The sequence below is a fragment of the Pungitius pungitius genome, chromosome 4, assembly GCF_949316345.1.
Source record: "Pungitius pungitius chromosome 4, fPunPun2.1, whole genome shotgun sequence".
In the NCBI taxonomy this organism is placed as follows: domain Eukaryota; kingdom Metazoa; phylum Chordata; class Actinopteri; order Perciformes; family Gasterosteidae; genus Pungitius; species Pungitius pungitius.
The window spans coordinates 1088728-1115541 of record NC_084903.1 but is presented as its reverse complement, the minus strand read 5'-3'; the positions used below and the strand labels follow the sequence as shown (position 1 = coordinate 1115541).

Genomic DNA, 26814 nt, shown 5'->3' with positions numbered 1-26814 from the left:
ATTTTAATTATATACTAAAATTGTTCAAATATTAAATTCTTTACAAAGGTTACAAGCTTGAAAATATTGAACTGATTGTTCTGGCAAAATACACCTTTTAAAATCTCTCCCTGTATTGATAAAAAATGGGCTTTCTTAAAAACAATGAAAGGTATTAATAGTAAAAAATGTATACAATTTTATTTCGAAGTAGTACACCTCCTTTTAAATCTTTGGACCACTGAAAGCGCCACAACACTAAACATCATCATTCACCCATTCATACAGGGATGGCAGGGGCCACCATGTAAGGCCCCCTAACCAACCCCTCCCACCCCGCTGAGATGAATGAAACACTCAAACACAGAGTGTGTGTGATGATTAAAGAATGAGTCCTGGATACATTCTTAAAAAGCTTGGAGTTAGGGGGCAGTTAATATTCTTCATCTAATTAGTGTTGAAGCCCTTTTTTTTCCCTCCTGCAGTCTGTTGCAGCTCTTCTTCCATCCGTCGTGCTCCGTTTTACAGAATCACACAACCGTCACATGGCGGCATCATTTAGCGACGTTGGTGCAAATCGTGCTTTGACCTTTCGTATTAAAGGCCGTGTGCGATGAGATCTGCCCGAGGCTCAGTGATCAATGGAGGCGAGAGACTTTCATGTTCACATTAAGGGATGGAAAATTACCACCTGGTCCTCGCAGGTACCTGGGTTTCTCATAAAAGTGATGAAATACTTTACAAAGGGATGATTGAAACCAATTTAATTTAATTGAATTATCTATTTCTGTTCAACGCTTGGTTGTTGGTGTAATAAATCATTTATCAGTTTTACATATTTCTTAACAGTTGATGTGTTCTTGCTAATATTTTCTCTATAAACTAAACTTCTAAACCTGATACAAGTTTTTGAAAGAATTTCAGCTGGAAGCTATTAATTATTGGACAAAATGAAGAAATACACAAATTGTTGAGAGAATTTTTCTTTTAACAAATAGATCACTATTCTGTCAAGATCCATCTTTATTGGCTTTATAGACCAATCTTTACAATTGGTGTCCAAGGGGGCGTCCTGTTTGACTGGTTTGTGACGAGCGGCGTCCTGTTTGGCAGCGCTGAAGACATGTTGAAGGGACACCTGGTCTTCATCTTCACGGCCCGGGACGCCTGCTGTGCACACCGTTTTGAAAACGTAGTTTCAAAATCTTTAAAAGAATACAAAAAAATGGATACCATTCATAAAATGACTGCGAAGCGGATCTGTGTCATCATTTTGTGACTTGAAAATGAAATATGAGGTGCAACTACTTCTGTAGATCTAATTGTAATGTCGCCTTCGTCCTCTAGATGGATGACTTCAATCAGAAACATCTCTGTCTGAGACATTTACCTCAATCATCTCACAAATCTAACGGGACAAATAGGCTGCAAGTTTGTAAAAAAACATCTCAAGAATGTTCCTCATTGGAACCAATGGTTGAACCCTCAGAAGGTAAAATAAGGCCAATACAGCGGTTTATTGGTGGCACACATGTGGAATACTGAATAATTCTGGTAATTCATTTAAACACTTCTTTATTGATGTGGGGAAAATAATGAATCATGGTCCCATGCTGGCCCAACAAACCCAAGGGACCGAATAACCGTGAGTCACCTCCAACTGAAACATTGATTCATTTACACATGAGTCAGAGGTGAGTTTATAGTGCATGGGGCAAAAGATAACATATGAAAAACAGTCCAACACTCGAGAGGTACTGTGTGCAGGTTGTGTACGAAGCTGAAAAAAGGGCAGTATGGTTTATAAATAATTGATTTACTATTAGTGTTAACATCATACTAGATCAATAGTTATTATATATTTCATACACACATTTTGTCTTCCTCTTGGGGTCCATCTGCTCCTACCATCCAGCAGGCAGTGGGACGTCTACATCCAGCTCAGAGGCTCTGATTGGTGGAGAAGCAGCTTTTATCCCCCACAGGCCCCCGGTGGCCCATGAACCAGCAACCTCACTGGGGGGGGCACTGAAATAAATAAAGGGGGCTTTTTCTCTTCAGTTGTCTGAGAACCCATTAAAAAATATATTTGTACCATTCATTCTGTCATACGTACATATAAACATCCATATTACAACAGCTACACGACTACTGACTGCAGGGATGAAAACAAATGGTTTAAACTTTAGAAAAAACTCATCTGTGCCACAAAGAACACTAATCCTTGTGTATCCATGCTGCATGAAGAAGAACAAGCACCTACACCATGGAGGGCTTTTGTGTTTGATCCTTAAGAAAAAGTGTTAATTAGTCAGTGTCTTCAGTTCGATGAGGTCACGTATAACCTTAAGTGCAAAGAACCGTATTAGAACATATGCTTTCTATATATAGTCCACCTGACCTCTTTATATCACGTGGTGCACAGCAGCCGTCACAGCTGCATGAATGAAACGTTCATCAGATGGATTCTATTTAAAGTCTGTGGTTAAAATCCATAGCTTCATTTCTGTCAGACTCCTCGGTTGGCTGCCGATCTCCCTCACCCCCCCTGAAAGGGTCTGAATATCTGCCCAGTGGAGCCGTTCTCCCAACAGCTGCCTACCAACCAACCAACGCCAACGTTCCTTCCTCTCTTCCACCCATTCGGGCCACGGCCCAGCTGGTCCTCTCCCCAGGCCGACCCGCGGGGTCGAGTCCGGCCCGACGCCGAGCCGGCGGGTGCTATCTGCGCCCATGATGATGTCTGTGAGCCCCCCGAGAGCACGACGAGCAGCACGCCGTCTGGTAGTAGTCGTACACGCACAGGCGGGCCTGGACCACCACGTTGCAGTTGAAGTATTTGTCTCGGCAGTTCTCGTCTGAAATGAAAACGAAGGGGGGGGGGTTGATGTCATGTCGCCGACTCGCAGCAAATACCACGCGAGGCCGTGTTTCGGGGCGCAGCTGACCAACGCTGGGTAGGCAGGGCTCCGGGTTGCAGTCCTCCCTCCCCGCCGGCCTCAGCCGCTCGTCGCAGCCCTCGCTGGGCAGCGCGTCTTGGGACAGGCAGCGCACCTCCCGCACACGGAAGCCCCGCTCGCATGTCTTGGAGCACTGGAAGGACGGGGCAACATCGGGTTGATAAAACCGCAGATACATTCTTCTCGAGGAGGCCGTGGAAATGGACGCATTGACTCGCGTTCTCCTTTTTCAAATAGGTTTTTGAACTGAGTAAAAGCCCGAGTGAGGCCGTCATTACTCACAGCGCTCCAGTCGGTGTGGAACCACTTTGCTCCGCAGGCCTTCAGGCTGCAGCTCTGCTGGCCGAGGGGCCGATCCAGGGAGGAGCACTCGTACGGCGGCATGACGGCGAATCCTTCATCCGACTGCATCAGACACACCAATGACCTCTGCTGGCTGCCCGCGCCGCACTCTGCGGAGCACTGGGTCACATCATGTGGATTTAATGACACAGTGCCATATATTGAGTGTATTCCACCCTGGTTTGGCTTGGGTCCCTCATACCTGGCTCCAGGGGCCCGTGAACCACTCCATGCGATTCTCACAGAGGCCGTTGTTGCAGACCTGAGCGTCGGGGGGGCGCTCGCCGCCGCACCCCTCCAGAGGGAGGCCGCTGACCTGGTGGGTCAGGCAGAGGACTCCTCGCGTCCGGGCCCCCATCCCACAGTCAGCCGAGCACTGTGGAGGAAACGCTCGATTTACAATTCGGGAGGACGGGTCTCAACAATGCCCCCCCCCCCCTCTCTCCCCCCCCCTGTTAACACACATGAACGAGAGGCGCTCTGAACTCGTACCCTGCTGCTCCACTCGGTGTAGAACCAGCTCTTGGCACAGGTTCCCATGTCACAGTTCTCCACATCGACGGGCCGCAAATTCATGTTGCACTCGTCGTCAGGAACAAAGTCGCCCAGGTTGCTGACACAGCGGACCTCTCGTGACCTCTGACCCAGCCCACACGGCACTGAACACTGTGGAGACACAGGGCCCGTCACCACTGTGGCTCTGTGGAGGCAAGTGACTTTATATAATGTTTTAAAACTGTGTCATTAAAGATAATGCTGCAAGTGCAATTCAAGCTTCAACTTTCAAGTGCAACATCTTCCAGATCTCCAGCTCCCTCCAAAATGTATCAAGTGGAAAAATTGGAATATAAGAAACAAAATAGTGCAGAAGTTCAATGAATATAATGTAACAGGGAAAATGTAAACGGTGATGCAATACTTGCAACAAATAAATCTTCATAGAGACAGGTGGTGAGGTAATCCAAAGCAGTCACGTGGCGACTGAACGCGGCCACTCACCGCGGTCCACTCGGAGCGTGTCTGCCACTCGCTGCAGATCTTCATCTGGCAGGTGCTGCTGATTTCGGGTCGCTCCAGGTGTCGACAGTGGCTCGCGTGGACGTTGAGCGTGCGGTTAGCGTAAATCTGCCGACACAGGACCTGTCGGTGCTGCGTGCCCAGGCCGCAGGTCTTACTGCATTCTGACCACTCTCCAATATCCCAGCTGCCGAGGTCAGTGAAAAGTACTGTGTATTACACACACATACGGGCTCCCAGTACATAAGTGCTGTTGTTTGATGGAGATTTGTTTATAGAAAGAACTGCTTTGGCCACCTATGAGACCTACATTGTCAATTCTTTTCAATCCCGATGTTATCAGGGTGCATGTTTTTTAAACAAAATAACATTGTAAAAGATTGACATTGCAAATGAATGAAGGCAAATTGATTTTTCAAATGCAGTTTGAGTGGTAAGAAGCCATTCAGAGCCATTAGCAGTATTCAGCAGTGTGAGCATATGGAAGCGTGGTCTCTCACAAGGCTGGGCAGGGTTCCAGGTTGCAGGCCTCTTCCTGGGGAGTCGGCCTGCTGCTTCTGTCACACAAAGCATCTGACACCTGTCCCTGGTCCGGCCGGGAGACACAGTGGAAGATGGAGTGTCGGAATCCTAAGAATGCACACAAAGAAGATCTTTAACTCAAGCACTGAAATCAAATGGCATGTGTTCTATGAAATGTTACCCCAAGTCAAAGAAGTCAGACTGACCTTTACCACAGGAGGCGCTACACTCTGTGCTGCCGCCCAGTCTCCAGCTGTACTCCCTCTCCCGTCTGGGGGGCTGCGCCGCGGAAACCTGGTTGTCAGGGAGACGAGGAGGTTCCTGCCCGCCACCTGCCGGATCCAAGTGTTCTTGATGAGTGCCGCTGTGATGGTCGGAACCAGCCTGTCCATTCACAGCGTTCCCTTGAACATAAGTTGTGAGATACTTAGAAACATGGCAATATATTAGATTAGAGTGACTGTGGTGAACAATGAGATGTAGGCTTGGCTGGTTATATGTATCTAATGCATTGAGCAAATGTGACAAAGCAATGGTAGGAACACAGGGTGTGACCTACCTTGTGGTCCGTGGTTTGGCTGCTGAGGGTCGACTGGCTGCTCAGACGGGAGAATGTACTCGTAGTGAACACCAGGGTTCGGCTGCTGGAAGATCATCTAGAGGAGATTCAGTAGCAACGACACACAGGTGCTCTGGGAGATGAACAGGCATGGCCAGCCATAGCTTGTGAGTTTAAAGGTGGGGATGAGTGGAGGAGGACGAGGCTCCATTCGTTACTTACATAAACGTCCAGGATCTCATTGGTAGGCCCTTCACCGAGGAAGGACTCCCCAGCAGTGCTTCTGATTTCATTGGGCCGGCGGTAGGTGAACATGGTCCCGCCTCCCTCGTACTTCCCTGGTCTGTCAATGGCCCAGTTTCCATTAATGATGGATCGACCCGATCGGCTTCGGAGAGCTGGTGGAAGGGGGAGGCAACAACCGCACGTGAGCTCAAACCGACAAGAAAACACCATTCAAGCATAATGAGAACTGTAATAAAATAAAACACAGACTTTGTCCACCCAAAACAACGTAATTACAGCCAGCGGAATAAATGCTGTCACATGAACTTTCTTTATTGTCACTTCATAAACGGGACAATCTGTTTGTGCTGGCACGTCTTTGGTGCAAATGCCGAAACAAAATCCCCCCAAACGGTCCACACAGATTTCGTGGATTAAGTACAAGAGGCCGTTGGAGACGGTTCAGAGGAGTAACATTAGACAGCGTGGTGAATAACTGAAAGCACATTGGAGATGCATAGTGTAGAACAGAGACCTATTGAGGGAGACTTGTGGCCTCTGTTTGGGACCCAGGATTTGGTGGGGGGGCTTCAGCTCGATTCCTGCCCTTGTTTGCGTCTCAGAACGTATGTATTCATTTCTGGAGATGAAAAATGCAGCTGGCTGGACATTTTTTAGAGTGTATTATGATGCTTTCAGTTTAAGATTCTTACATTTTAAATATGAAAGGAGGGGTACGGGAATACAGTACGCACCGTGTGCATGTGGCAGAAGAAGGTGTTTATACATATGTGCATGAAAGTTTGCATGTCTAACGGAATGAAAGAGAGCAGGAAGTAGATGGCATCCAAGAAGCTGGGAATCAACCGTCTGAGTGTTTCCCCTCCTTCTTTTTATTTTTTACAGAGTGGTGGAATTCCTCTGCTTAATTAAAAAGGATGGGGAGGCTTGACGGTTGAGATCCTCTAATGAAAGCGTGTTTATGCACTTTCCTCGATCGAAAGCCGTGGAGGAGGGAGGAGACCGGGGGGGGGCATGGCTCTCGTTAAACTAAGTCTGACATTCCAGCAGTGGCTTCTGAAAATAACCCACCAATGTGTCTCGACGTCGCCCCCCCTACAAAGAAGCCAATTATGTGCGCCGTGCTGCGTGCTGGTGGTGTCGTGGACAGACGCATGTTTCACTGATGATGCTGCTGCCCACACAGCTGCATCGGCTCAAATGAACTAATGGCAGAAAATATTTATACCCAATGGTGTCATACTTTACATCTGACATGCACTACTCCAAGTGGTGGGGGAAGATGCCCATGCACTCAACTCGTGTTTTTGAATTTAATATGACATATAAGAGAAGCCCAGATTTAAGCAGTTCCTCGTGGACCATTTCAAAGCATTTGGACCATTTAACAACACGAGACTAAAAAAAAACAGGTATCTTATATAATGTTAGGGGTTTTTTCCCCAAATGAAGTTCACTCTGCCCACTCTCGTGGAATGGATCACCGCTTGAATGTCAAATAAGCACAGCTTTGATATTTGGCTTGCAGGCTGTGACCTCATCGCTCACAAGGAGATGAAACACCGAGCTCGGCACGGCACGGGAGTTTTGAAATGCCACAAGGGCAAGTGGCTGCGTAGTGTTCAGTTGAGCGGTGATGCAGCGGTGATGCAGCGATGATGCGGCGGGCATGCGGCGGGCATGCGGCGGGCATGGCGGCGGCCGACCTATTGGTGATGGAATGCAATAACGCCGGAGGAAGAAGACAGAGGAACTCGGCTGTAACTGGCTCCGGGTTCTTGTGAAACTTCAAACGTGTGTCTACAAACTCCGGGAGGAGGGTTCATTCTGCCCACCTAGGTAGTTCCTGCTCTTCACCATTTCCGTGACGTTGATCTTGGTGGCTCCCTGCGGGATCTCCACGATCTTGTGGTAGCCAACCTTGGTCAAGCTGTGCTTGAACACTCCAGAGATGAGCCTACAGGTGGTGTTGTAGCCCCCGCACACGCCGCACTCGTCCATCACCTTTCCCGACCCCAGATAGTCGTCGCAGCCCGGACTCTGTGAGACGAGGAGGAAACGGAGTTTAAGTGTCGGAGGACAGTGAACAGCCGGCGTAGCCGACTTAAGCACTAAAAGCTATTTAAGCTGAACGGAATGTGTGCACAATACATAAGCTATTCTTGGTCATAAGATAATTAGGCATTAAATCTTTCATTTACAAAGATAAGGCAAGTTGAACCTGCAGAATTAACAGATATAAAACCACATTAACTACAGTAAAACAAAAAGGAATTGGCAGAGAGAAACGGACGCCTGAGTTAACTTCATAAAGTTACTGGTTATTATTACTGGTTATTGCACTGGTGTTAATATATTACAGGAAACCTGGGGCACGGTAAAAACAGCAGTAAAAGCTGCTCACTGTACGGAGCACCGAGCTGCGGTCCCCAAAAAGATCAGTCGGCAATAAGAAAGCCAAAGTGTGTGGGGGGACGCGACCATACGAAGGTTTCCTGGGCCTCCGCTCACACGTTGCTCCCACGTGCGTTCCCTGGTCAGTAGCTCCTCCCTCCTGCTCTGTCATGTGATGCGAGCCTGTTTCCCCCAGAGTCCCAACACAGATGCTACAGTGGTAACAATCTGTGGTCCCCTTTGTTTCAGGCAATGACAAGGTCCCATGCCTCTCTCTAAGGATGAATGACAGGTACCACATCGGATAGAGGGGGAGTTGGGGTAGAAAGGGGGGGGGGGGGGAGGGGTTGTACTTAGGAGGCGAGTCTGGCACTTCCCTTACCCGTGGCAGCTCGGCGTTCTCAGCAGAAAACCCACCTGGGCCAAAACAAACACGAAGCGGCTCCTTCCACACAGAAAAATTAGTGATGATAGAAAGAACTGCAGACTGAGAGAGCTGGAGGGGAGAGGAAAGGGACTCAAAACTGCCAAATGCTTCCGTGGTCAGTGTGGAGTTATGGTTCAGTTACAGTAAAGGCGAAATATATAAATAAACATAACACGACAACACTCAGAGAGACACTGCTGCGTTTCACCATCTCACTTTACAGGATAGTTGATATAAAGTGACTCAGGGTATTAAAAGAATACCAAGTCATGATGGAAAACTAAACAAATACAAAACCCATCGAGAGATGATGACGCAGTCAATGGGGTTTGTTAGTGACACGGCCACGGATGACTTTCTCCCCCTTTCTCCTATTTCACCATAAATCCCCAAAACAACACAATAATAAAAGAAATAGTAAACGTGTTCCGCTCACAAAACAGATGGCGACACGGTGAGAGGTCATCTGTGGCCCTTGGGATGGGATCATGTGTGAATGGAAACGAGTCGAATGAAGCCGACACAGTGTCACGTCTGACAAACGTGGGCCCGTCAGAACCAGGCAGGACGAAGGGAAGCCTGCAGACAGCTCTCCCCCAGGAGGAAGCAAGGATAAATCTACGGGAACCAGGAGGCGGCTTCGGAGCCACAGGACCACCGCCGCCACTCTTTCCTTGGAAGCCATCTGGTGAGATGAATGGCCGCGTGTTTGGTGGAGTTACGACAAGAGTTTTGAAAAACTTTCCCGAAAGACCACTTTCGTCTGGAAGATTCTCTGTCAACCTCTGAACACTGAAAACAATGTCGTCCTGGTGGTTTTGTTCCACCAGATGCAGCAGGGTCCAACGCATCATGTTGCAAAGTTCTTTGTTGCAAACTGAGCTCACAGCCAAAGACACGTGTTTCCTCTGCCAGCAAACACAAGACATTTGAATCAGACGCAGCAGTCGGCACCGGCCTTCTCTTGTGGGACCAGTTTTCCCATCACATGTCTACAGATCCATGGCACAGACGCTTACTGGCATCAAACTGAGGAGGAGAACGGGAACGTTTAGGTAACGCTCATTAGTCCAAACTCATTTCAGGGGTCCTGTGAGCTCGGGGACCGGGGGCTTTTACTCCTTTCACGCTTAACCTCTTAAACCTACGGATTTCTTGCACTTCCTGTATTTTAAGGCTTATGCCACAGCCACTGCATGCCTCTAAAATAAAATAAAAAGTACTTTAAAGCCAGATTAAATTAGTTTGGGTTACATGGAAACAGCAATTTGACATTTGCAAACAATTGATTTCACATTGAGCACCATTAGAATTCCAGTGGTCCTGTTTAATTCTGTTCCTTTGGTCTGCTTTCCGCTCCGAATGACCCCAGAGGGAAAGATTAGTCTCTTTAGCCACTAAACGCTCCTCTTTGTCAACAAGTTACTTGCTATCTTAACAAGTCGACCATTCTGCTCATTTGGTTCATCAAAACCCTTTTGTTGAAAAGGCAGCTTCTGCAAATGAGGCCGATTAGTGAGAGAATAGTGAAGCAAAACAGTGAAGCTGCAGTCTGTTAAAACCAAATGGAAGAGCGGACTGAAATAAAACATCTTTAAAGGGGGTAAACTGACAGGCACATTAAAAACATTAGTAATGTTTACAGACAATACTGAACAAAAGCATTTTAAAACACACACATACTGCTAGCACTTCTAACAACGCCAAGCAATCACCTTCTTAAATAGGCCACATACATAAAACTGAGGGTGGTGTTGTATTGGAAAAAAGTGATAATGTGCCGAGGTCCTCTACAAATTGTTGAAATGATTCCCTGTTGGCTGGATGAAGGGGTGAAGCTTCTCTTTGCTGAAACAAAGATTCTGATTAACTGTCTGAGTTCCTCATGCATTCATTCATTCATTCATTAAAACTGGACACGCACAAAGGCAACATTTACAGTTGCAGGGAAACTAAATGGTTCCCGACAGCTCTGGAACAACGTTACTGTTACATTGCAATAATTGGGCATTTATCCAAGCAGGAGGTTCTTTGCTCAAAGTAGGGATGCAAATCGGAACAGATGGCTTATGTTTTTAATGTTTTGGTGCTTGACTTTGTACCTTGACCTTGACTGACTTCTATTCAAGGTGTCACCTAGACAACCATATCATTTAAAACATAAGCAGCGGTAAAGGTAACACGCAGCAGCCTCACGATTGACATGTGGAGTGCATTTTGTGATCTGGTAGTTCAGCACTTGAAATGTGTTTTGACGTATTTCTCAGAAGCCGGTTGCCCACAAATCTTAATTCCTGCAAAAAGCCCAAATCTGATGATATAATCTCATTGTCTTTTTTGTAGCGGAAACCAGTGCAATTCCAACAAGGAAGGTTCCTGCCTGGTAAAGCCGGTGGGATCCTGGCTCAGCTCCTTGTGGTGAACCTCTGGGAACAACGGGAGGCTGTCTGTCCTCCTACTGTAAAAACACATCCCACGGTGGAGCCAGTGCAGTATTTTAAACTATATTTATGAGCCTGGAGTTAAAGTGGGACGTGGGGGATTTCTACAGCTCGTCACACGTGAGAAAGGTTGTAATTTTCTTTGGCAGCAGGCCGAGGAAATTATCGTAACTTATTCATCTGTGACACACCAGCTCATCTGGAAATGTAATAGAGGCCAAAACTTGGCTTCCGAGGTTGAGAATTGGGAGGCAAACATCATCCTGACGACAAGGAACTTCTAGTGGGAGTGACCTCAAGCCACGATGCTGAGCCTGTACATTTCATTACTGAGTCATTAAAGATCAGGATTCAATACGGAGTTTAGAATGGTATGAAATAAGAGCATGGTATGAGAATACAGTCCTTGTCTTTAATATCAAGAGCACATTTTGGTGGGAGCGGCCACTGACATCTGCCTCCCACATGGCGGGATGCCGTGCATCTTCCACTGCTTTTAATGAGCTTTGACTTCAGTCAGCACTTCAAACGCTCTGAAGAGACCACACTGTCCTCAAGGTCAGATGGGACATTCTCCCTAACGAACTGACTTAACTACTGTCTACTTCTGATTCACTGTTACGTCCTGTGAAATATACACAGAGTACAAAATAGGACAGAAACTGAATGACAATGAGAGCACATTAATTATTGGTACTGATTTAGTGAATAAATGTTCTTCTTTGGGTTAGAATGCAAAAATCGTCAGAAGGCGATTTGATCGTTTTGGTTCCTGCTTTGTATTATGACTTTGACAAGGCCAGATGACACCGTCCCGACCATGTGACATCTTTCACTGCGGTTGCAGATTGCCACCAGCTGAAGACCCAGCTCCCTTCCCCAGACTGAAGTTACAAGACTGCTTACGACGCGGTACCTTTCAAGACCTTTGGCTCGACTACATCAGGAGCAATAAGAATTTAAAAGGCGACCGGCGTTGCCACGGTTTCATGAGCTTGAGGTAACATTAAAAAAAAACGTGGAGGAAAAAACTCTCTAAGTGCCAGTGTTTGACGATGGCGCAACATGGCAGACACTCACCTTGTAGATAAACACGACTCCATTTAGAGATTTTAAAAAAACAACACAATTCCTATTTTCAGGTGATGCTACACCATTTAAAATATTGAATTCATTTTATGCCAACAGACGTACCTAAATACAGTGTTAACGAGCTGCTACCACAGCGCTGTACGGTACTATTGTACTGTACTATTTTCACTCCCCTATACACAGCCTTTGAAGGAAAGAAGCCATTACTGCAGCAGGGCTGTGCATGAACTGTATGGAAAAAAATTCACAGATTTATTCAATTTGTCCCTTTCCCTCAGATGTCACTTCTGGCTCTGGTATGATGGGAACACTAACCACTCTCACTGTGGTTTGCAACCACAGATAGAAACACAAGCTGTGGAGTTTTTGGATAGTAATCACTCTGCTTTTTGCTGTCCACATCATCGAGTGTCATGAAACCAACAGCCACATGTGTGCTGGGAGCACAGACTGGAGGATTCACTGTCACGGATGAGATGGTGACAGATGAACGGGGCGCCGTGAACACTCAGAAAACCGCCCGCACGGCGCGGTGCGACGGGCAACGGGTCTTCGTTTAAGGCTCTTGTAAAACACTCTGAAATAGCATGGCAGCATCTACCGCTGAAATAGCATGTAGGTTTTCTCCTGAGTCCTGGTTTAGCAATTAGCTACACTTACTTTGACTGAACTTCGGTGTTCTTTAAGCAGTTCAGCTGTTCTATTCTGTCTGATTGGTGCACATTAGTTACTTTATGAATTTGACCAATGAAATAGTCTTGTTTAGTGCCCCATGCAGGCAACTTAATAAATAGGGACTATTTAATAGGGTAAGGGGTAGTTATAAATCTTTTTTTTTGTAGAATTTATTTAATCATCTAAACTGATTGTGGCTGTACTTTTCTCGCTATGCAATTTTAAAGAGATCATTTTTTGAACAAGGTGAAGGACTTTGATCAAATTCTATCAAACATTCATGCGGACTTTAGTTAACTTCTATTCTCCAAACCCACCACCAATTAAAACAAATTATTATTTTCTCCATTGACAGATATGAGCTGGCACAGACATCACCATCAACAGCAACTTGGCTCCGAAGGTCTGCACTAAGGACATCAGGCCCCTCACCTGCCTCATCAATCATCAGCAAACACCAGGTGAGCCAAAGCGGGCTGAGCCGCAGGCAGCGACTGCAGGCCAGTTCATTTCCTAACAAGAGTCCCAAGTACGTCTTTATAGTCCAAGGACAGGCCCGGCTCACCGAGTTTTGTGAGTCACTGGGAGGGAAATCTAATCCCACATGTAGGCTACGAATGCCGTGCGGTGGAAAAATAAAGCGCTCAGAGAGCAGGCAGTGAAAACAGCCCCATTGTAAATGGTTCCACTCCGCAGAGGGAGCACAGGATCATTCAGAGTTATCGAGTCCAGTGCTGCTCATCAACACCCCGGCCGTAGGTTTAGAAGTCCTAACCGAGATCTAATTTAACCACCAAGTCTGCAGCAGCACCTCCCACCAACCCCGGCATGGCTGCACAGAGTAAACCCACGCTGGGCGACGCGTCACCGGGGATCCCCACTCTCCCCCAGGTCCCTCCAGCACCCGGCAGAGGAGGGGGGAGCAGGTCCTACCTGAGGCCGCGGCTTGCCCTGCACACGCGCGTGGAGGCAGACGAGCATCAGGAGGGCCGGTCCTGACAGCATTCTCTCACGCTCCGAACGGCTCACTCGGGCTTTTTTCGATTAACGAATCCAGCGGCTGCTTCCCTTCAGCCTCTTCCTTGCCTCTCAGAACGCCAAATCCAAAAAAAACAAAAAGCCCTCTCTTCACTACGGAGCTGATCTCTACGAGCTCCCCCTTGTAAACTGACCTGGGGGGAGGCGCAGCTGGAGGGAGGTGCGGGAGAGGGGACAGGGGCTTTTTTTTGGAGGAGGGAGAGTGAGGTTGAAAATGAACAGGAGAGAGAGAGAGAGTGGCAGCTACTGGCAGCAAACTGGGACCATAGGAAGCCTCTGTGTGTTTCAATGTGACAGAAAACCTAAGAGAGGAAGGAAATGTGGTTGGATTGGATGTGCAGCACCGTTATTGTTCAAAACGTGTGGATACGATTTGGAAGGTGGGAACGCCATCTTCTGGCGATAACAACACGATCCCTTTGGCGTCTTTGAACCCCCCCCCCCCCCCTCCACCCTCGCACCCCCAACCAAATACATCTTTTCCAGCCACGTAGCAATTTTAAAGCACAACTGCATGCAGCCAGTCTCACCATGTGGTTTTCCTATTGCTCCACCATTGTTTCCACAACATTAAACCCAAATTGACCAAGATACACTGTACCGAGGTGAGTAGCACAGTCCAAACCTTCTGTTTGATGCCTCTTCCTTTTTTCAATGAATAACATAGGCAGGCCAAGCTCATCTGGGACCCAACGAGACATCTAAAAACACTGCCGGATGAGATGAGATAATTGAAAACTGTCCTGTAGCCGGAGACCACAACAGGTTGCTGCCCCGATCACATGGTGGGGGTGTAGGAGAGGTGGCATCAAATGGACTGACAAGACCTTCAAATGTGCAGAAAAAACATCCAATCTCAGGTGTTTGAAGGTATTTGGTGTAATCATTTGTCTGCAGATCGCATGAGAGAACGACAACTAATGTGTGGAATTATTATCAGTGGAATGCATTTCATATCAAGTGGGTGTGTAAATTTGATGTAAAGAGACAGTATGTAACGGATGATTTGCACCATGATGATTTGCACCAAATTTGAGGTCTGAATACATTGAAAATGAATTGATGGGAAAAAAAGAGGCGCACTACCACATCTCTGCAGCCTGGACTGAGGACAGACAAGAAAAGAAACAAAACTCCACACATGCAACTCGGACAAATCAGAGTTAATGTGTCGTTCTGAAAACAAAACTGTGCACAGTGAGCCGTCAAAACGTATGAAAGAGTTCTCCCGATGAACCTGATCTGGACGACTTCATTTCGGATGTATCGCACCCAGGGCCCGATCCAGCGCACCCCTCCGGGTCTCCATTTGAATCACACACGTCAGGGTCGTGCGGCAGGTGGGCTCAGCGTCACTTTGCTGTCAGGCCTCGGTACAATAGCTGCTTTCACCTGTTATTTTCTGTCACGCTTCCCGTCTCTCTCTCTTTGAGCAGCGGCGTGGTGGAGGACGTTTGAATCCGAAGCTGGTTTGCAGAACCGTGACGGCACGCGGTTCGTGCGGGTTTGTGCTCGCTGGGACACGCTTCCCCTGAGAGACGCAATGCCGCCTTTTACCATCAATCTGGCTTTCGTTTCTTTGTGCATGTGGGAAACGTATTATTCACAGAGTCGGGCCTGCAGGTCCCCTGATTACGTCCTGTGAGCGATGTATTTGATTGGAAAGGGCAGGAGCAGAGTGGAGGGAACGGTCAGGATGAATAAAGCAGGTCCAGAGGAGATTCGGACCAAGGTGTGGCTGAGGGAACCCGCTCCAATAAACACAAAAAAACAGCTGATGGTGGAGGACACAGTCGGCAGGAGAGACATCAAATAGTTGCTGTATTTCTAAAGCCCAGAGCTGGGAAACTGCTGAGGAGATAAAATGATGCGCTCATCAATTATGAACTGGCAAGGTTCCATTATGAATCAAAGACGGCGTGAGGTGAATTAATGAAATGCTCTTTGACCAAACGTATTAATTATCTACAGCATGTATCTGGGACAAAGTCTCCCTCGGTAGCTGTACAGGAATTTGTTGGACCTTCGGTGAGTTGCTGGTCACATGGCTCTTAGATTGGAGAGGCTATATGAGGCTTTCTCTGCGGGAAGCGTCTGTGAAACACAAACCGACCGGTGAGGCGATGACCAAACAGACCCAACGAGCTGCTGCTAAATCATTCGGCATTGTGTTAAATGATCCTGTGCACCTGCTGGAGGCCTTTTGTTAATAAAGCTGTTAGACGCCATTAGATGAGCGTCTCATATTCGACCCTGAGCAGCAGCACAGAGCAGCTCGCTTACACACAGTGACGGATAAACACACCCTTACACGCGCTGAGCCAGAAAGGCACATTTACAAATAGGGGTTTATAATGATTCAAAACAGATATAGTCTCACACACTCACACCGGAACCAAAGAAAGAGGCCGACAGCGGGCTCCACCGTCTCTGACCGCCACCCAGAAGTCAAGCATCGGCCGTCTGAGGGAGAGTAAATACGCAGCCCTGCACCCTTGAAGTGTGCCCCCGTGAATCCGTCTCCCAGGCCGGACTGTGGGGACGACCCCGGTGTCCGACCTTTGAACCCACTGAAGAGCGCATCCTGCTGTGCCCGGCCCCGCCGCTCGCTGTGCAGAGGCCCTGACCCGAGGCATCGTCAGCGCCATGAGCCTGGCGAGGAAGAGCCGACCGTCCCACTGAACGGACAAAGCACCACAGGGAGGCTTTGTTCATGTCTGGACAGAACAAACTAGTAATAATAACAAGTATTGAGGCAGCGATGAAGTAATGAAGGTATTTTGAAAGTCATTTAAAGAGGGGGGGAAAACCATTATAGATCTGATTGTGCAGCTACTTTTCTGCTGACACAACGTTCTAAGGTGCTGGCCCAGCTGTCGTTGTGCTGAATTGTCAGAATACGAGCAGGAAAAGGGAATTCAGCACAGAGCTGAACCCCGGCCGTCTTTTTCTCTTCCTGCCGTCCCGTGAGGTCCCATGGAAATATAAACCAGAAGGCCTCAATCGTACAACGGCCCCCGCAGCATTGATTTTTATGTATTTGTTTATTACAGTAGCAAACAAGATTCAAAGTCAATCACAAAAAGGCAGAAATGAAAAATCCAAAGAAAAAAAGACGGGGTACCGAGGAGCTCGAAGTGTCTTGTAAACACCACAAATGGAGAGCTCATAAAATGCTGAAGGAGACTCCTCTCGCAAAGTTAACCGCCTCCCGAAGAAAGACTTTACGAGCGGTGTCAGAACCCAACAAAGGTGTGTCTGGTCACACAGAGCCAGTCAGGGGGGAGGGGGGGGGGGGGGGGCAATGTGAGCCAGCGGGGCCGAGCGAGATCCAGGGCGACATCAATCTGTCACTCAACCGGATTCACCACACAGCCTCCTTCCAGCGGCAAGCCGACACAGGAGGCTGTATCTACCTCTACTTGCTCCATGGCTGACCCTTGACCTTTGACTCCGCGTGGGGAAACTAGAGGAAACAGCATCTCTAATGGACGGCTATATCTATATCCCCGTTCAAAGTGTTGGGCTGAAGGGACCGACCAACGCCGCCACGCCGATGATGTCACAAGCGCTCATTTGGTTGACGGTCGGGTGGGACAAAGTGTCTCTACTGCGGTCTACCCCCCCCCACCCCCCACCAGCAGAGAAAGTGGGTGGTCACTGATCGGCCTTCAAAAACACACACACACCCTTCTCAGATGGCCTTCCTAGGTGCAGCTCAATGGAATTCACACCATAAAGGGATCTTTCTTTTACTATTTGTCTGAAATGAGGAGCCACATTCACAGGGGGGGGGGGGGGTTCAGTGCCTGAGAGCTGGCTGTTTATATAAAACGTTTTCACTTGTAAAACTAAAGAAACTAATGAAAAATATTTCGGACTATTAAATACACCCAACAACTCCTATTCATTAAATTATAAATGAAAGTGACATTTCTCCTCAGTTTATATGCAACACCTGATTAAATGAAATACAAAATGTTTTTTTACTAGAAAATGAAATACGTCAGATACTCCGCTCATGAATAAATTTTCTTTGAAAAAAAAACTATTCTAAAAATGTCATTGCTTTTTTTTTGTCAAGTGAACTGGAACTTCTGGGTTTGGACTACAAAAATATGCCCTCCCTTTATAACTCTATACAGAAAGCAATCTATTACATGCAACAATCCAGGCAATGCGATAAGGATCAGTACTGGAAAAAAAGCCGCAAAGTAGACGCGTCACAGTCCCAAAATATGCACCCTAAAAGACCCTGTTTTGCCTCAGAGAGACGCGAGTCCCTCCAACAGACCAATTGGAGGGTGTGACTGAGTGATGGACACCTGCGGTGGCACCAGGAGCCAAAGGTCAAACAGACAGAGCCGGGTTGTTATTCATGCCGCTTGAGGGGTGTGAAGGAGAAGTATTGAGGACCACACAAACTGTGGGTAAAGGTCTCCTTCCATATTCAGCAGCAACCAGCGTACAACCAGCAATGGTTTCCATGCCAACAGCGCAACTGAGCCAGGGTTCCCTCAAAAACAACAGCATGGTCAAAATATTTATTCAATTGATATTTAATTGTCATCATTTAGAATCTCAAACTGCAGACCAGGGCAATAATCTATGCTTATATCTTACCTGGTGTATATTAACAACAAAATGTAAAATCACACAGCCAGACACACACAGAGGACTCATGCATCCAATGTGCACAGATCCCGGCATGTGGGTTTTCTGCATTGCACAGCGCCCAGAGGGGCTTGGTGCCTTGCTCTAGGGCACCTCTCCACGTTGCATATCTGGTACGTGTAACTTTGTGTGTTTTCAACCACACACTTTTTTTCTTGTTTGTTTTTTTCTTTCGATAACAGATGGATTTGAAAGCAAAGTTATACATTGAAATGACTGCATTCATCGATGTGAATTGGAACTGACCCGATGATCCACTCTGTTTGAACAAGTAGAAAAACATCTTTGGGTGGTTTGATTTGAATCAGAGCCCTTACTCGGACTTTGAGTATAATGCTTCTTGCATCCATTACTCATAGTAAATGTTATAGTTCTGTTAGTTGGGACTGAAATAGAAATCTGGTTAATCAAAACCTTTTTGGGGATGTAACCTTGTCACTGGTAGAGACAAAAGAACATATGTTTTTTGTATGAAATATGAGAGAACTGTGAAAAACTGGAGTGGGGGGGTTATTACTGTCACAACCACATAAACAAGTATCAAACTACATGATTATTTTTCCAGAACAGCTTTCCCACATGAACTAAAATATTTGATCAATCTTGGTCTGTCACTGTGGGTCATCAGGTCACAAATTGATTCAACAGTTTGTTTTCACCAACAATGTGGTTTCGCACAGAGAAACATCTGCAAACAGCTGTCACAAATGTTGTAAAACACAATCTGCTAGATGTACGTGAAGTGACCCGACTTGTAAAAATCACTCACGTAGCTTGACTTTCACCACAGAATTTGTCAAAATGCGATCCCTCAATTCGAGCTGCGCTCCGTCCTCCGTCCACTGAGCTCAGCAGCTGGCTGGCTCCTGGGCACATCTGTACTCCACCGGGGCCAAACCAAAGCCGTGCACTTATTCCTCAGGGACCACGTCTGCTGGAGCAGCTACAGAAACAGCAGCCTCCAAGCTAGCCACTGACACGCTAAGATCCGCTAACAGCTGGACGATGCAACAACATGTCAGAGGGTGAAACAATGCTTTTCCAAATCGATCTAACACTGCAGCAAAGCAGTTTGTACAATACAGACCATTTGGATTTGCCACCTGGTAGTTGTACATTGTAGGGTTCATGCTAATGCTTGTTAATCTGCATTAGCGTTCACAAAGTGCATCCGAGTCGGATGGAAAGGCCATTAGTTTGTGTCAAGTATTCGGTCGTAAACGAAAGAATTCGACCGTTTACGTTTAGACCTGCAAGTGGCACGGAAGGAGAAATGAAGAGAATACCAAAGTTGTAGAATTTAACCTGTTGGGACATTGAATATCCATCTCATGGAGGGAAGATCACTTAAGTAAGTAGGGTTCTATATGGCCTTTCATGTAGTTGTTAGGTGTTGTTACATTTGTACTTAGTAGAGGGTTTCAAACAGTTATACAGTAACAAGGTAAGTTGAGCAGAGTGCATCAGAGTCAGCTGATTCAAACGGGCACCAATGATGACCGAAACTATGTTCACTAAATACGCCACATGTCATAGCACGTGTCTTTTGGGTGCTCTTGCCCCCCCCGATGGGAGAGCATAGCGGTTATGTGTCATTTCACTGATGGCAGCCATTACGATTGAAATGTTTTACATGATCTCTCAGTTCGGGCGATCTCCTGTTCAAGTGACCATTACAGCTGAAGATATCCCAGTGGGGGGGGGCTAATAAGGAAATGCTCTTCCCCCTGACAAACTGCTGGCGAGTTCGAATTAACCAATAATCAGCCAGTGGTCTGAGGAGGCAGAGTAAAGAGCTAATTGATTTACCCGTATAAAAATATTATAATTACCCACAAGGTTAACGGAGCGAGGTCGGAATTACCAAATGGAAATTACATATTTCTTCCAGTTAAATCCTGATCAAAAGAACATAAATGATCAAAAGAAAGTAAATGATCAAAAGAACGTAAAGGCCATGACAGGGCCCACACTTGCCTTGGGTGGAAACCTCCTCCTGAGCTCCACATCACACAGACTCTGCCTCTGATGCCAGGCTGCCATCTGCTGGTCTCACACCTTCATTCATTCTGGTGATACTTGAGTGTAATTATCAAGTTCTTAGACGTTTTAAAATGAAGTGACTTTAACTTGTCATTTAAGTTAGAACAAACAAGTTAGTTTAAAAGTATGTTTGGTTTGGAAAGTGTCTTATCTTATAGATAAATGACTCATTGTTAAGCATGAACCATATACCATGGATGGAATAGGTGTGATAGAACATCCACGTTTGGGCCAAATTATTTGTACCACTTGCTCAACTCCAATGCCAACTTGAGGGAAATAAGTGATCCCTATTGCTTTTGACAAATCAGGTGAAGTAAACCCGATATATTATTGACTGGAAAACTTCCAGGATCCTTTTACATCCTTCATGTCTTCATACTTTGTTTAGCAGGAATGAAAAAAATGTGAGGATCCAAAATCAACATGAAGACACTAAGCTTAAAGAAGAGCATCTTAGCATCAGCACCAATCACATGCCTTACTTTGTATTACAATATATCAACACAAAGCCCAAAGATCGGGTAGAGTCAGAGGACAGAGGAAGCAGAGGAGGAAGCAGCTTGTGACTAACAGGCTGAAATGTTAAAGGAAATAGACGAAGCCTACCAAACACGTCCCCAGCACGCATAGAGAAGTATCATTCTGCCCACATGGCGTCCCGTCCATCACCCTCTCTGACTGCAGCACGTAGAACCTGAACCCAATGGCCCGGCAGTTGAGTCCACAGTGCTGATCCAAAGGAACTGGAGGTAAACATTTAGGAGAATTCTGATGACTTAATAATAATAATAATAATAATAACTGCAATAAAAGACATATGAAGGACAGCTCATAATACAAAATAATCTACATCTAGTATTTCAATTCGATACTTGTATCATGTCTCACAAATTAACATTCAATTCAATACTTTACTGTGTGAGTTTTTGATGTATGGTTAACATCATAGCTGTGTAATCCTGTGGGGTTTGATACGACACAGAAATAAAACAAAACATAAATATGAATAGATATGAATATATATCAAAATTGCAAGAGACAAAGTAGCAAGAGACACTTAAACATTTAAATTCCCAGATAAAAGATGAGTGGAGAATCATATCAAGCAGTTGCCATGTGATACAAACGCAAATATGCCGATACAAAGCGCCAAAACAGCGATTGATTTCGAAGAAAATATACTTATAAATAACTTGCTTTCTTTTTGCCATAACCACTGCTTTAGAGCTACAATGTATGGCAACAGTTTGGAAATAATATGTCTTATTAACAGATTAGTGGGGTTTACAAATTCTGAATGAATCAGAAAATCCCCACATTTTGTTCGTGTGCTTTATTAATTAGGCACAAGCCCAAAATTGAGGTATTCCTTAAAAAGATGTAGTAGGGGACGCTTAAGCAGGACGAGTGTCACAGTAATCCAGACTGGACCTTGTACATTTATGTGAAATTATCTAATCTTTACATCTGCATTACCCGTCAGTCAGAGTCTGTGGAACAAAGAGCGGATCTCATAATACACACGCGTTTGACAGGATATTAATCTGCAGCCTGTAGGCTCTGTGTTCCCAGAGTAATTACAGCTCTGGAGGTGTTTTGACTGTTGCCTGGTTACCTCAGGTGAGTTAGGTCGCAGACGTGTACGGGTGAACAACATGAACAGACACACTGCAGAGCTTTGGCACGGAAGAATGGCATTAGGCCGGTTGGTGGAAACGAGAGGGTTTTAAATATATTGTCAAAATAATATTACCAACTAACATAATTGTATGGTCATGAAAAACAGATTCATTCCTTTGTGTCCACTCACCCATTTTGACTGATTGAATTTGAGAATATTTAATATTTAATTTAATTGTGGAGGGGTATGGGCTCATTGGTTTTAGGCTGAGATCTCATCTGGTGAAACGGTTTGGTACAAACCTCGAGGAATTCACGCTGTAGATCAATCTTGTTGTTTTTTAAGTAGCTACAGAGTTATCATCTGAGCCTCACCGTTTACCATCATTTGGAGGTTTTTTTTATAAATGTTTGTCTTTGTCAAGGTTTTTTTTGAGTAAGAAAATACATAAGAGTAGGTCATGGATATAACTTATTGTAAGAGCAAAGTGGAGTTACATACACACTGCTATGCACACTCTGTACTTACCCTCATTGAAAGGTTCCCACTGGTACAATCGGCCCATGAAAGGTCGCTTGTCGTATGAAGAACACTGAACAGCCCTGATGTGTCTGCTGGATGGAGGACAGGCCTGAGGATGGAGCCGACACACACACACACACACACACACACACATAAGACAAGCTCACATTTCTCATTGTCACAGTCGGTAGCCGCTGATCGACTGCTGGCAACAGCCTTCTCCAACACTTTCTAGTTCAAGTAGTTTGATGAAGGCTCGCCAGTGTAACTGAACCTCCCCGCCATCCCCTAATATCTGGTTCATCACTCACCACAAACCATATGCAGATCCAGACATTGTTTGAATTTATTTTAATGCACAAGAACCCGTCAGATTTTCCCATAGCGGTTAATATTACATTATTTAGTGTAGATGTTAGATGGCCTCACATGTTAGCAGCAGTTTGTTGACGGGTCAGGGACTAAAATAGAGTTGTACGCAACTGAAGCATAAAGGGGAGGCTCCCTGCACAAGGCTAGCCGGCATTGTAAATAAGCCACTTGTAAGGCACAGTAACCATTTACTCCTCCACAATACTTCTAAAAGACCTGATGCCATGGATTTCTCGACAAAATACTGCTCGACTGGGTCAAATCCGTCCTGCATCAGCTAGAAACCCGATTATATCAGGATGAGGCCTTATATAAAATATGTGTATGTATGTTTCATGCTGGTTGGTATGCTTATGTCAGTGTCGCAATGTGGGAAAAGCGTAGCTTGCGGAAAGGCTCCAACTTTGTAAGTCTTCTATCTTCTGGTCTTATATTTTTAAAAAGTGAGCACCAAATCAGAACATTCTGCACAATCTATTAAATTACCACTTCCTGCCAACATGCTGGGGCTAATACTAAGATTTGCATACATTACTGTTGCAGATCCTGTAGTGAGCATGCTCCCCCGTGCAGAAGGAACTAGGCAGCGGGTCGTAGGGTCTCTCGTGGTGCTGCTGGGGCCCAGACGTCTGCCTGCTCGACTGTGGCTCCTGGGGGACCTGAGCCTGGTTGGCCGGACCAGGCTGGTAGAGGGGAGCCCACACTTGGTTATGCTTGGGCAGCTGTGCCCTTGGTCTGCTGCGGGGATGGACGGGGTTGGCGGGCTCCAGGTGGTTTGACCTGTGGCCGACGTGGCCCCTGGCGGCGTGGCGCTGGGCGTCAGCCGGCGCAGAGCGTCTCTGTCTGCCGGGGCGAGGCCTACCAGGGCCCCGGCCCTGTGATGGAGCAACATAAGGAGCTCTCCCGTAGCCATACCTCCCCGGGTTGATTTGAGTGACTCTCCTGAGGACGCAGACATGAGATAATCATGTGCCCGTTGTGATTTTAAGGAAACTGTCATGGTTATTCATCAACAAAACCACAAGTTCTGGGAAGCGTCCAGATCAGGGAGCTTTCGTCGTAACTTGGCTCCTAAGATTTCAACTGAAACAGCCCCCCCCCCCCCATACAGCCCATAACTCAGCTGTCAGTGCTATTTGTTTAAAGGCAAGCACAACAGGAAGGAGGTCACAAAGCTGCCAAGCACAAGCCGAGCCTTTGACTGCATCCATAAAAGACCAGTTTCCCAGTGAAGGGCAGAGAGACGGCCCACAGCGATGGCTCCACAGAGGCACTCTTAGACCAGGGCTGCTCGGCATGCAGCCGCACGGCTCGACCCTTTTCAACCTCCGTGAGACAGTTCTATTTATGTTAAGGCCAAGAATAAAGACAACATCTCAGTTTGTGCGGTATGATACGGTACCTGCGTCCTTCGGGCCGAGTCTCCCTCAGATCGCCATGACTGCTGCTGTTGGAGGACCGGGCCGGGTCGCGGTGCAGAGGAACTGTTGGCCGCAGGGCTGAAATGACGTGGCCTGGTTGCCGGGGGGGAACACCGCCTCTCCTGGAGGGGTACTGGGACGGCGTGTAAACAGGCAGACAGGGCCTGCTCTGCTCCTGCACCCCTCTTCCACAGGTCCGAGAGCAGGTCGTCCAGGGCCCCCAGGTACCCCAGGAGCCCTGAACACCTCCCTGCTCTGCCCTAAACTCCCGTGGGGGCTCTGCCCTCTCAGGAACCTGCATTGAGATGAAACAACCGAGATTAGCGACACCACTGAGAGCCAAGAAGCGGGAAAAGCGCCATGCGAAGTGCGTGCCAAAGATTGATGGAAAGCCTCCATCAACTTAGTCCTAATCACCCCGGATCATGGCGTTGTGCAAAGGCTCGAGTCAGTGACCTCATCTCACCCCCCCACCACTGTCCATGAAACAGACCTCTGTTCACTTTTAGAAAACCCAGATTTGGCTGATTAGAGGCTCTGTCAGTAGGCCTTCCCGTATTGGCTACCTGCGTTTCTCACCGTTGACTCTAACCCTCCGTGTAACTTTGCCAGGGACGTATTAGTGGCGATCGCTGCACTCTGTTTGAGGAAGCAGCCAAGGGGAGGCCCTGTGCCAAGGAGGCTTTATCCGCCCGAGTCGCCTGGAAATCCCACTCAATAAGGGACCACTTTGTGTCCATTCACAGCAACATCGCTGGGCAAACACACGGCTGTGACTTTTAGCAAATGGAGAGAGGAGACAGAAGCATTGGGGACAGTTGGCAGGAAGTTCAGCCTGTGAAGCTATTCAGACCTCTTCCACTCTCCCTCTGCCTTTGTAACTCAACACCACTGTCATCTTCCAGGGTCAGCCATAGGTCACTCAGCTACACCCACCGATGGAAACGCATTGAGCCGACTTGCACCCTCCCCCTTGGAAGAACCCGACTGGACGGTGGATCTGTCAGTCAGCCTCATCCACGCGGCGCATCCACTGGTTTCCTTCGGAGGGGTGGTTGAGTCTCAGGAGGTCAGGAGATGGTTCACTGACAGCTGACACGAGCCCCCTCTGTTTCACCGCAATCCACACGACTTTCCGCTCATGCTTCCATTACAAGTTAACAGATTAGCACCCTGGTCGGGTGGGGGTGGGGGCGGAGGAGCGTTCCACCAGCCTGCGCCAAACCATGCGGTTAGACGGGTCGATAAAACAACAACCAGAAAGACTCTTGGAGATACCCAAGGGAGGTCCTGCAAGAGGGTGTCAAACACCAAATAGAGAACACAGAGTTATTGATTTTTATAAGAAACTGCTGCTCACCTTCATCTGTTGTGTTGAGTGTTGGGAGTCCAGGAGGTCGGACAGTAACAGCCAGAGGACAGAAGCTCTAAAGAGAAAAACACACGGAAATGTTCACTATACTGTATGATACAAGAGAATTATTCAAATAGAATATTGTTAAATTCAGTGATTATTGGCCAATCAAAGCGAGAGACAAATAACACACTCAATTAACTTTATTTAAAAAGCTTTTAAAGAAAATAAATCCATAATTGATACACTTCACATTACCTGGCAATCCAGACGCAGGCTGCCTGCATAGCTTCAAGAGGGATACTTGAAAAAAGTAAGATAAAGAAGTTTACATCAGCCACCGGACATTTTTGGGACAAATGGTCTGAGACCCTGGAGGCCTGTCCACATATAATTCATCTTTGAAGTTTAGCGCCAAAAAATGTATCAAAAGGTAAATTTGACTCTCCCTGTGTGCCATTACTATCCCACGGATCGAGACGGATCGAGACACCGACTCGGGATGATGTGACTTCCACACACTTGACCATGTGAGTGGCCCTTTTCTGACCTCTGACTCCTAATCAGGCAGAACCCCCCCCCCCTCCCCCGCTGAAAGAGCCCATTGGAGAGCAGGTTTGGATGGAGGTCCAGCTAGAGACGGACTTTTCACCTCTCACCCCAGGCCATATTACTCACCCCTGCTTGTCTATATTAAGCTCATTGAGTCAAAAAGTCATGCAAACTGAAGAATGTCGAAAACCACGAGATACATAAATACATACACAGAACACACATGGTCTTAGAGGGTGGGGAGAACTCCCCATATGGTTTCATTTTGAATTAAAGAATGAATTAACAGTTGACGTTGACAGCCCACGTACCTGCAGGTGATGTATGCTGAAGTTCTCCACTCTACTTCCTACCTGCTGTCCTATAACTTCATTGATCCGGGTTGATGTTCGGGCTCTTCCCTCCACAAACTTTGTGTTAAGTCATTTCAATCATTAAGTCCGTCTGCGGAGCAGTGAGTCCGACTCGAGTCCCTCGAAACCGGCTTCCTTTTACGCGCAAAGCCGCAAAATGGCACAAAGGTGGAGAAAATCAACACGACGGAAAAACTACTCTCTCTC

The 26814-nt window shown here is 46.8% G+C and overlaps 1 protein-coding gene across 3 annotated transcripts; it reads right to left on the bottom strand.

Annotated features, from left to right (window-relative positions):
* Positions 1 to 919: 919 nt before the first annotated feature.
* LOC119197735 (thrombospondin type-1 domain-containing protein 4-like) lies at positions 920 to 26814 on the bottom strand. 3 transcript variants are annotated; one of them, XR_005114442.2, is made up of 19 exons: positions 26566 to 26814; positions 25961 to 26005; positions 25709 to 25775; positions 24330 to 24643; positions 23458 to 23869; positions 22562 to 22664; positions 21019 to 21155; positions 7461 to 7665; positions 5602 to 5777; positions 5380 to 5476; positions 5027 to 5224; positions 4799 to 4928; positions 4281 to 4485; positions 3774 to 3947; positions 3484 to 3657; positions 3222 to 3401; positions 2928 to 3072; positions 1853 to 2837; positions 920 to 1184 (listed from the first exon to the last, which is right to left on the bottom strand). XR_005114442.2 is itself a non-coding variant. In XM_037454308.2 (18 exons), exons 2-18 carry the CDS (start codon positions 25987 to 25989, stop codon positions 2701 to 2703), a joined length of 2883 nt encoding a protein of 960 aa, XP_037310205.2. In that variant the 5' UTR covers positions 25990 to 26005; positions 26566 to 26814; the 3' UTR covers positions 1206 to 2700. The 3 variants fall into 3 exon arrangements, 2 of the variants coding, with proteins under 2 accessions (XP_037310205.2, XP_037310231.2); XM_037454308.2 differs by lacking the exon at positions 920 to 1184 and having other exon boundaries at positions 1206 to 2837; XM_037454334.2 differs by lacking the exons at positions 920 to 1184; positions 21019 to 21155; positions 22562 to 22664; ... (3 more) ...; positions 25961 to 26005; positions 26566 to 26814 and adding an exon at positions 13588 to 14099 and having other exon boundaries at positions 1206 to 2837.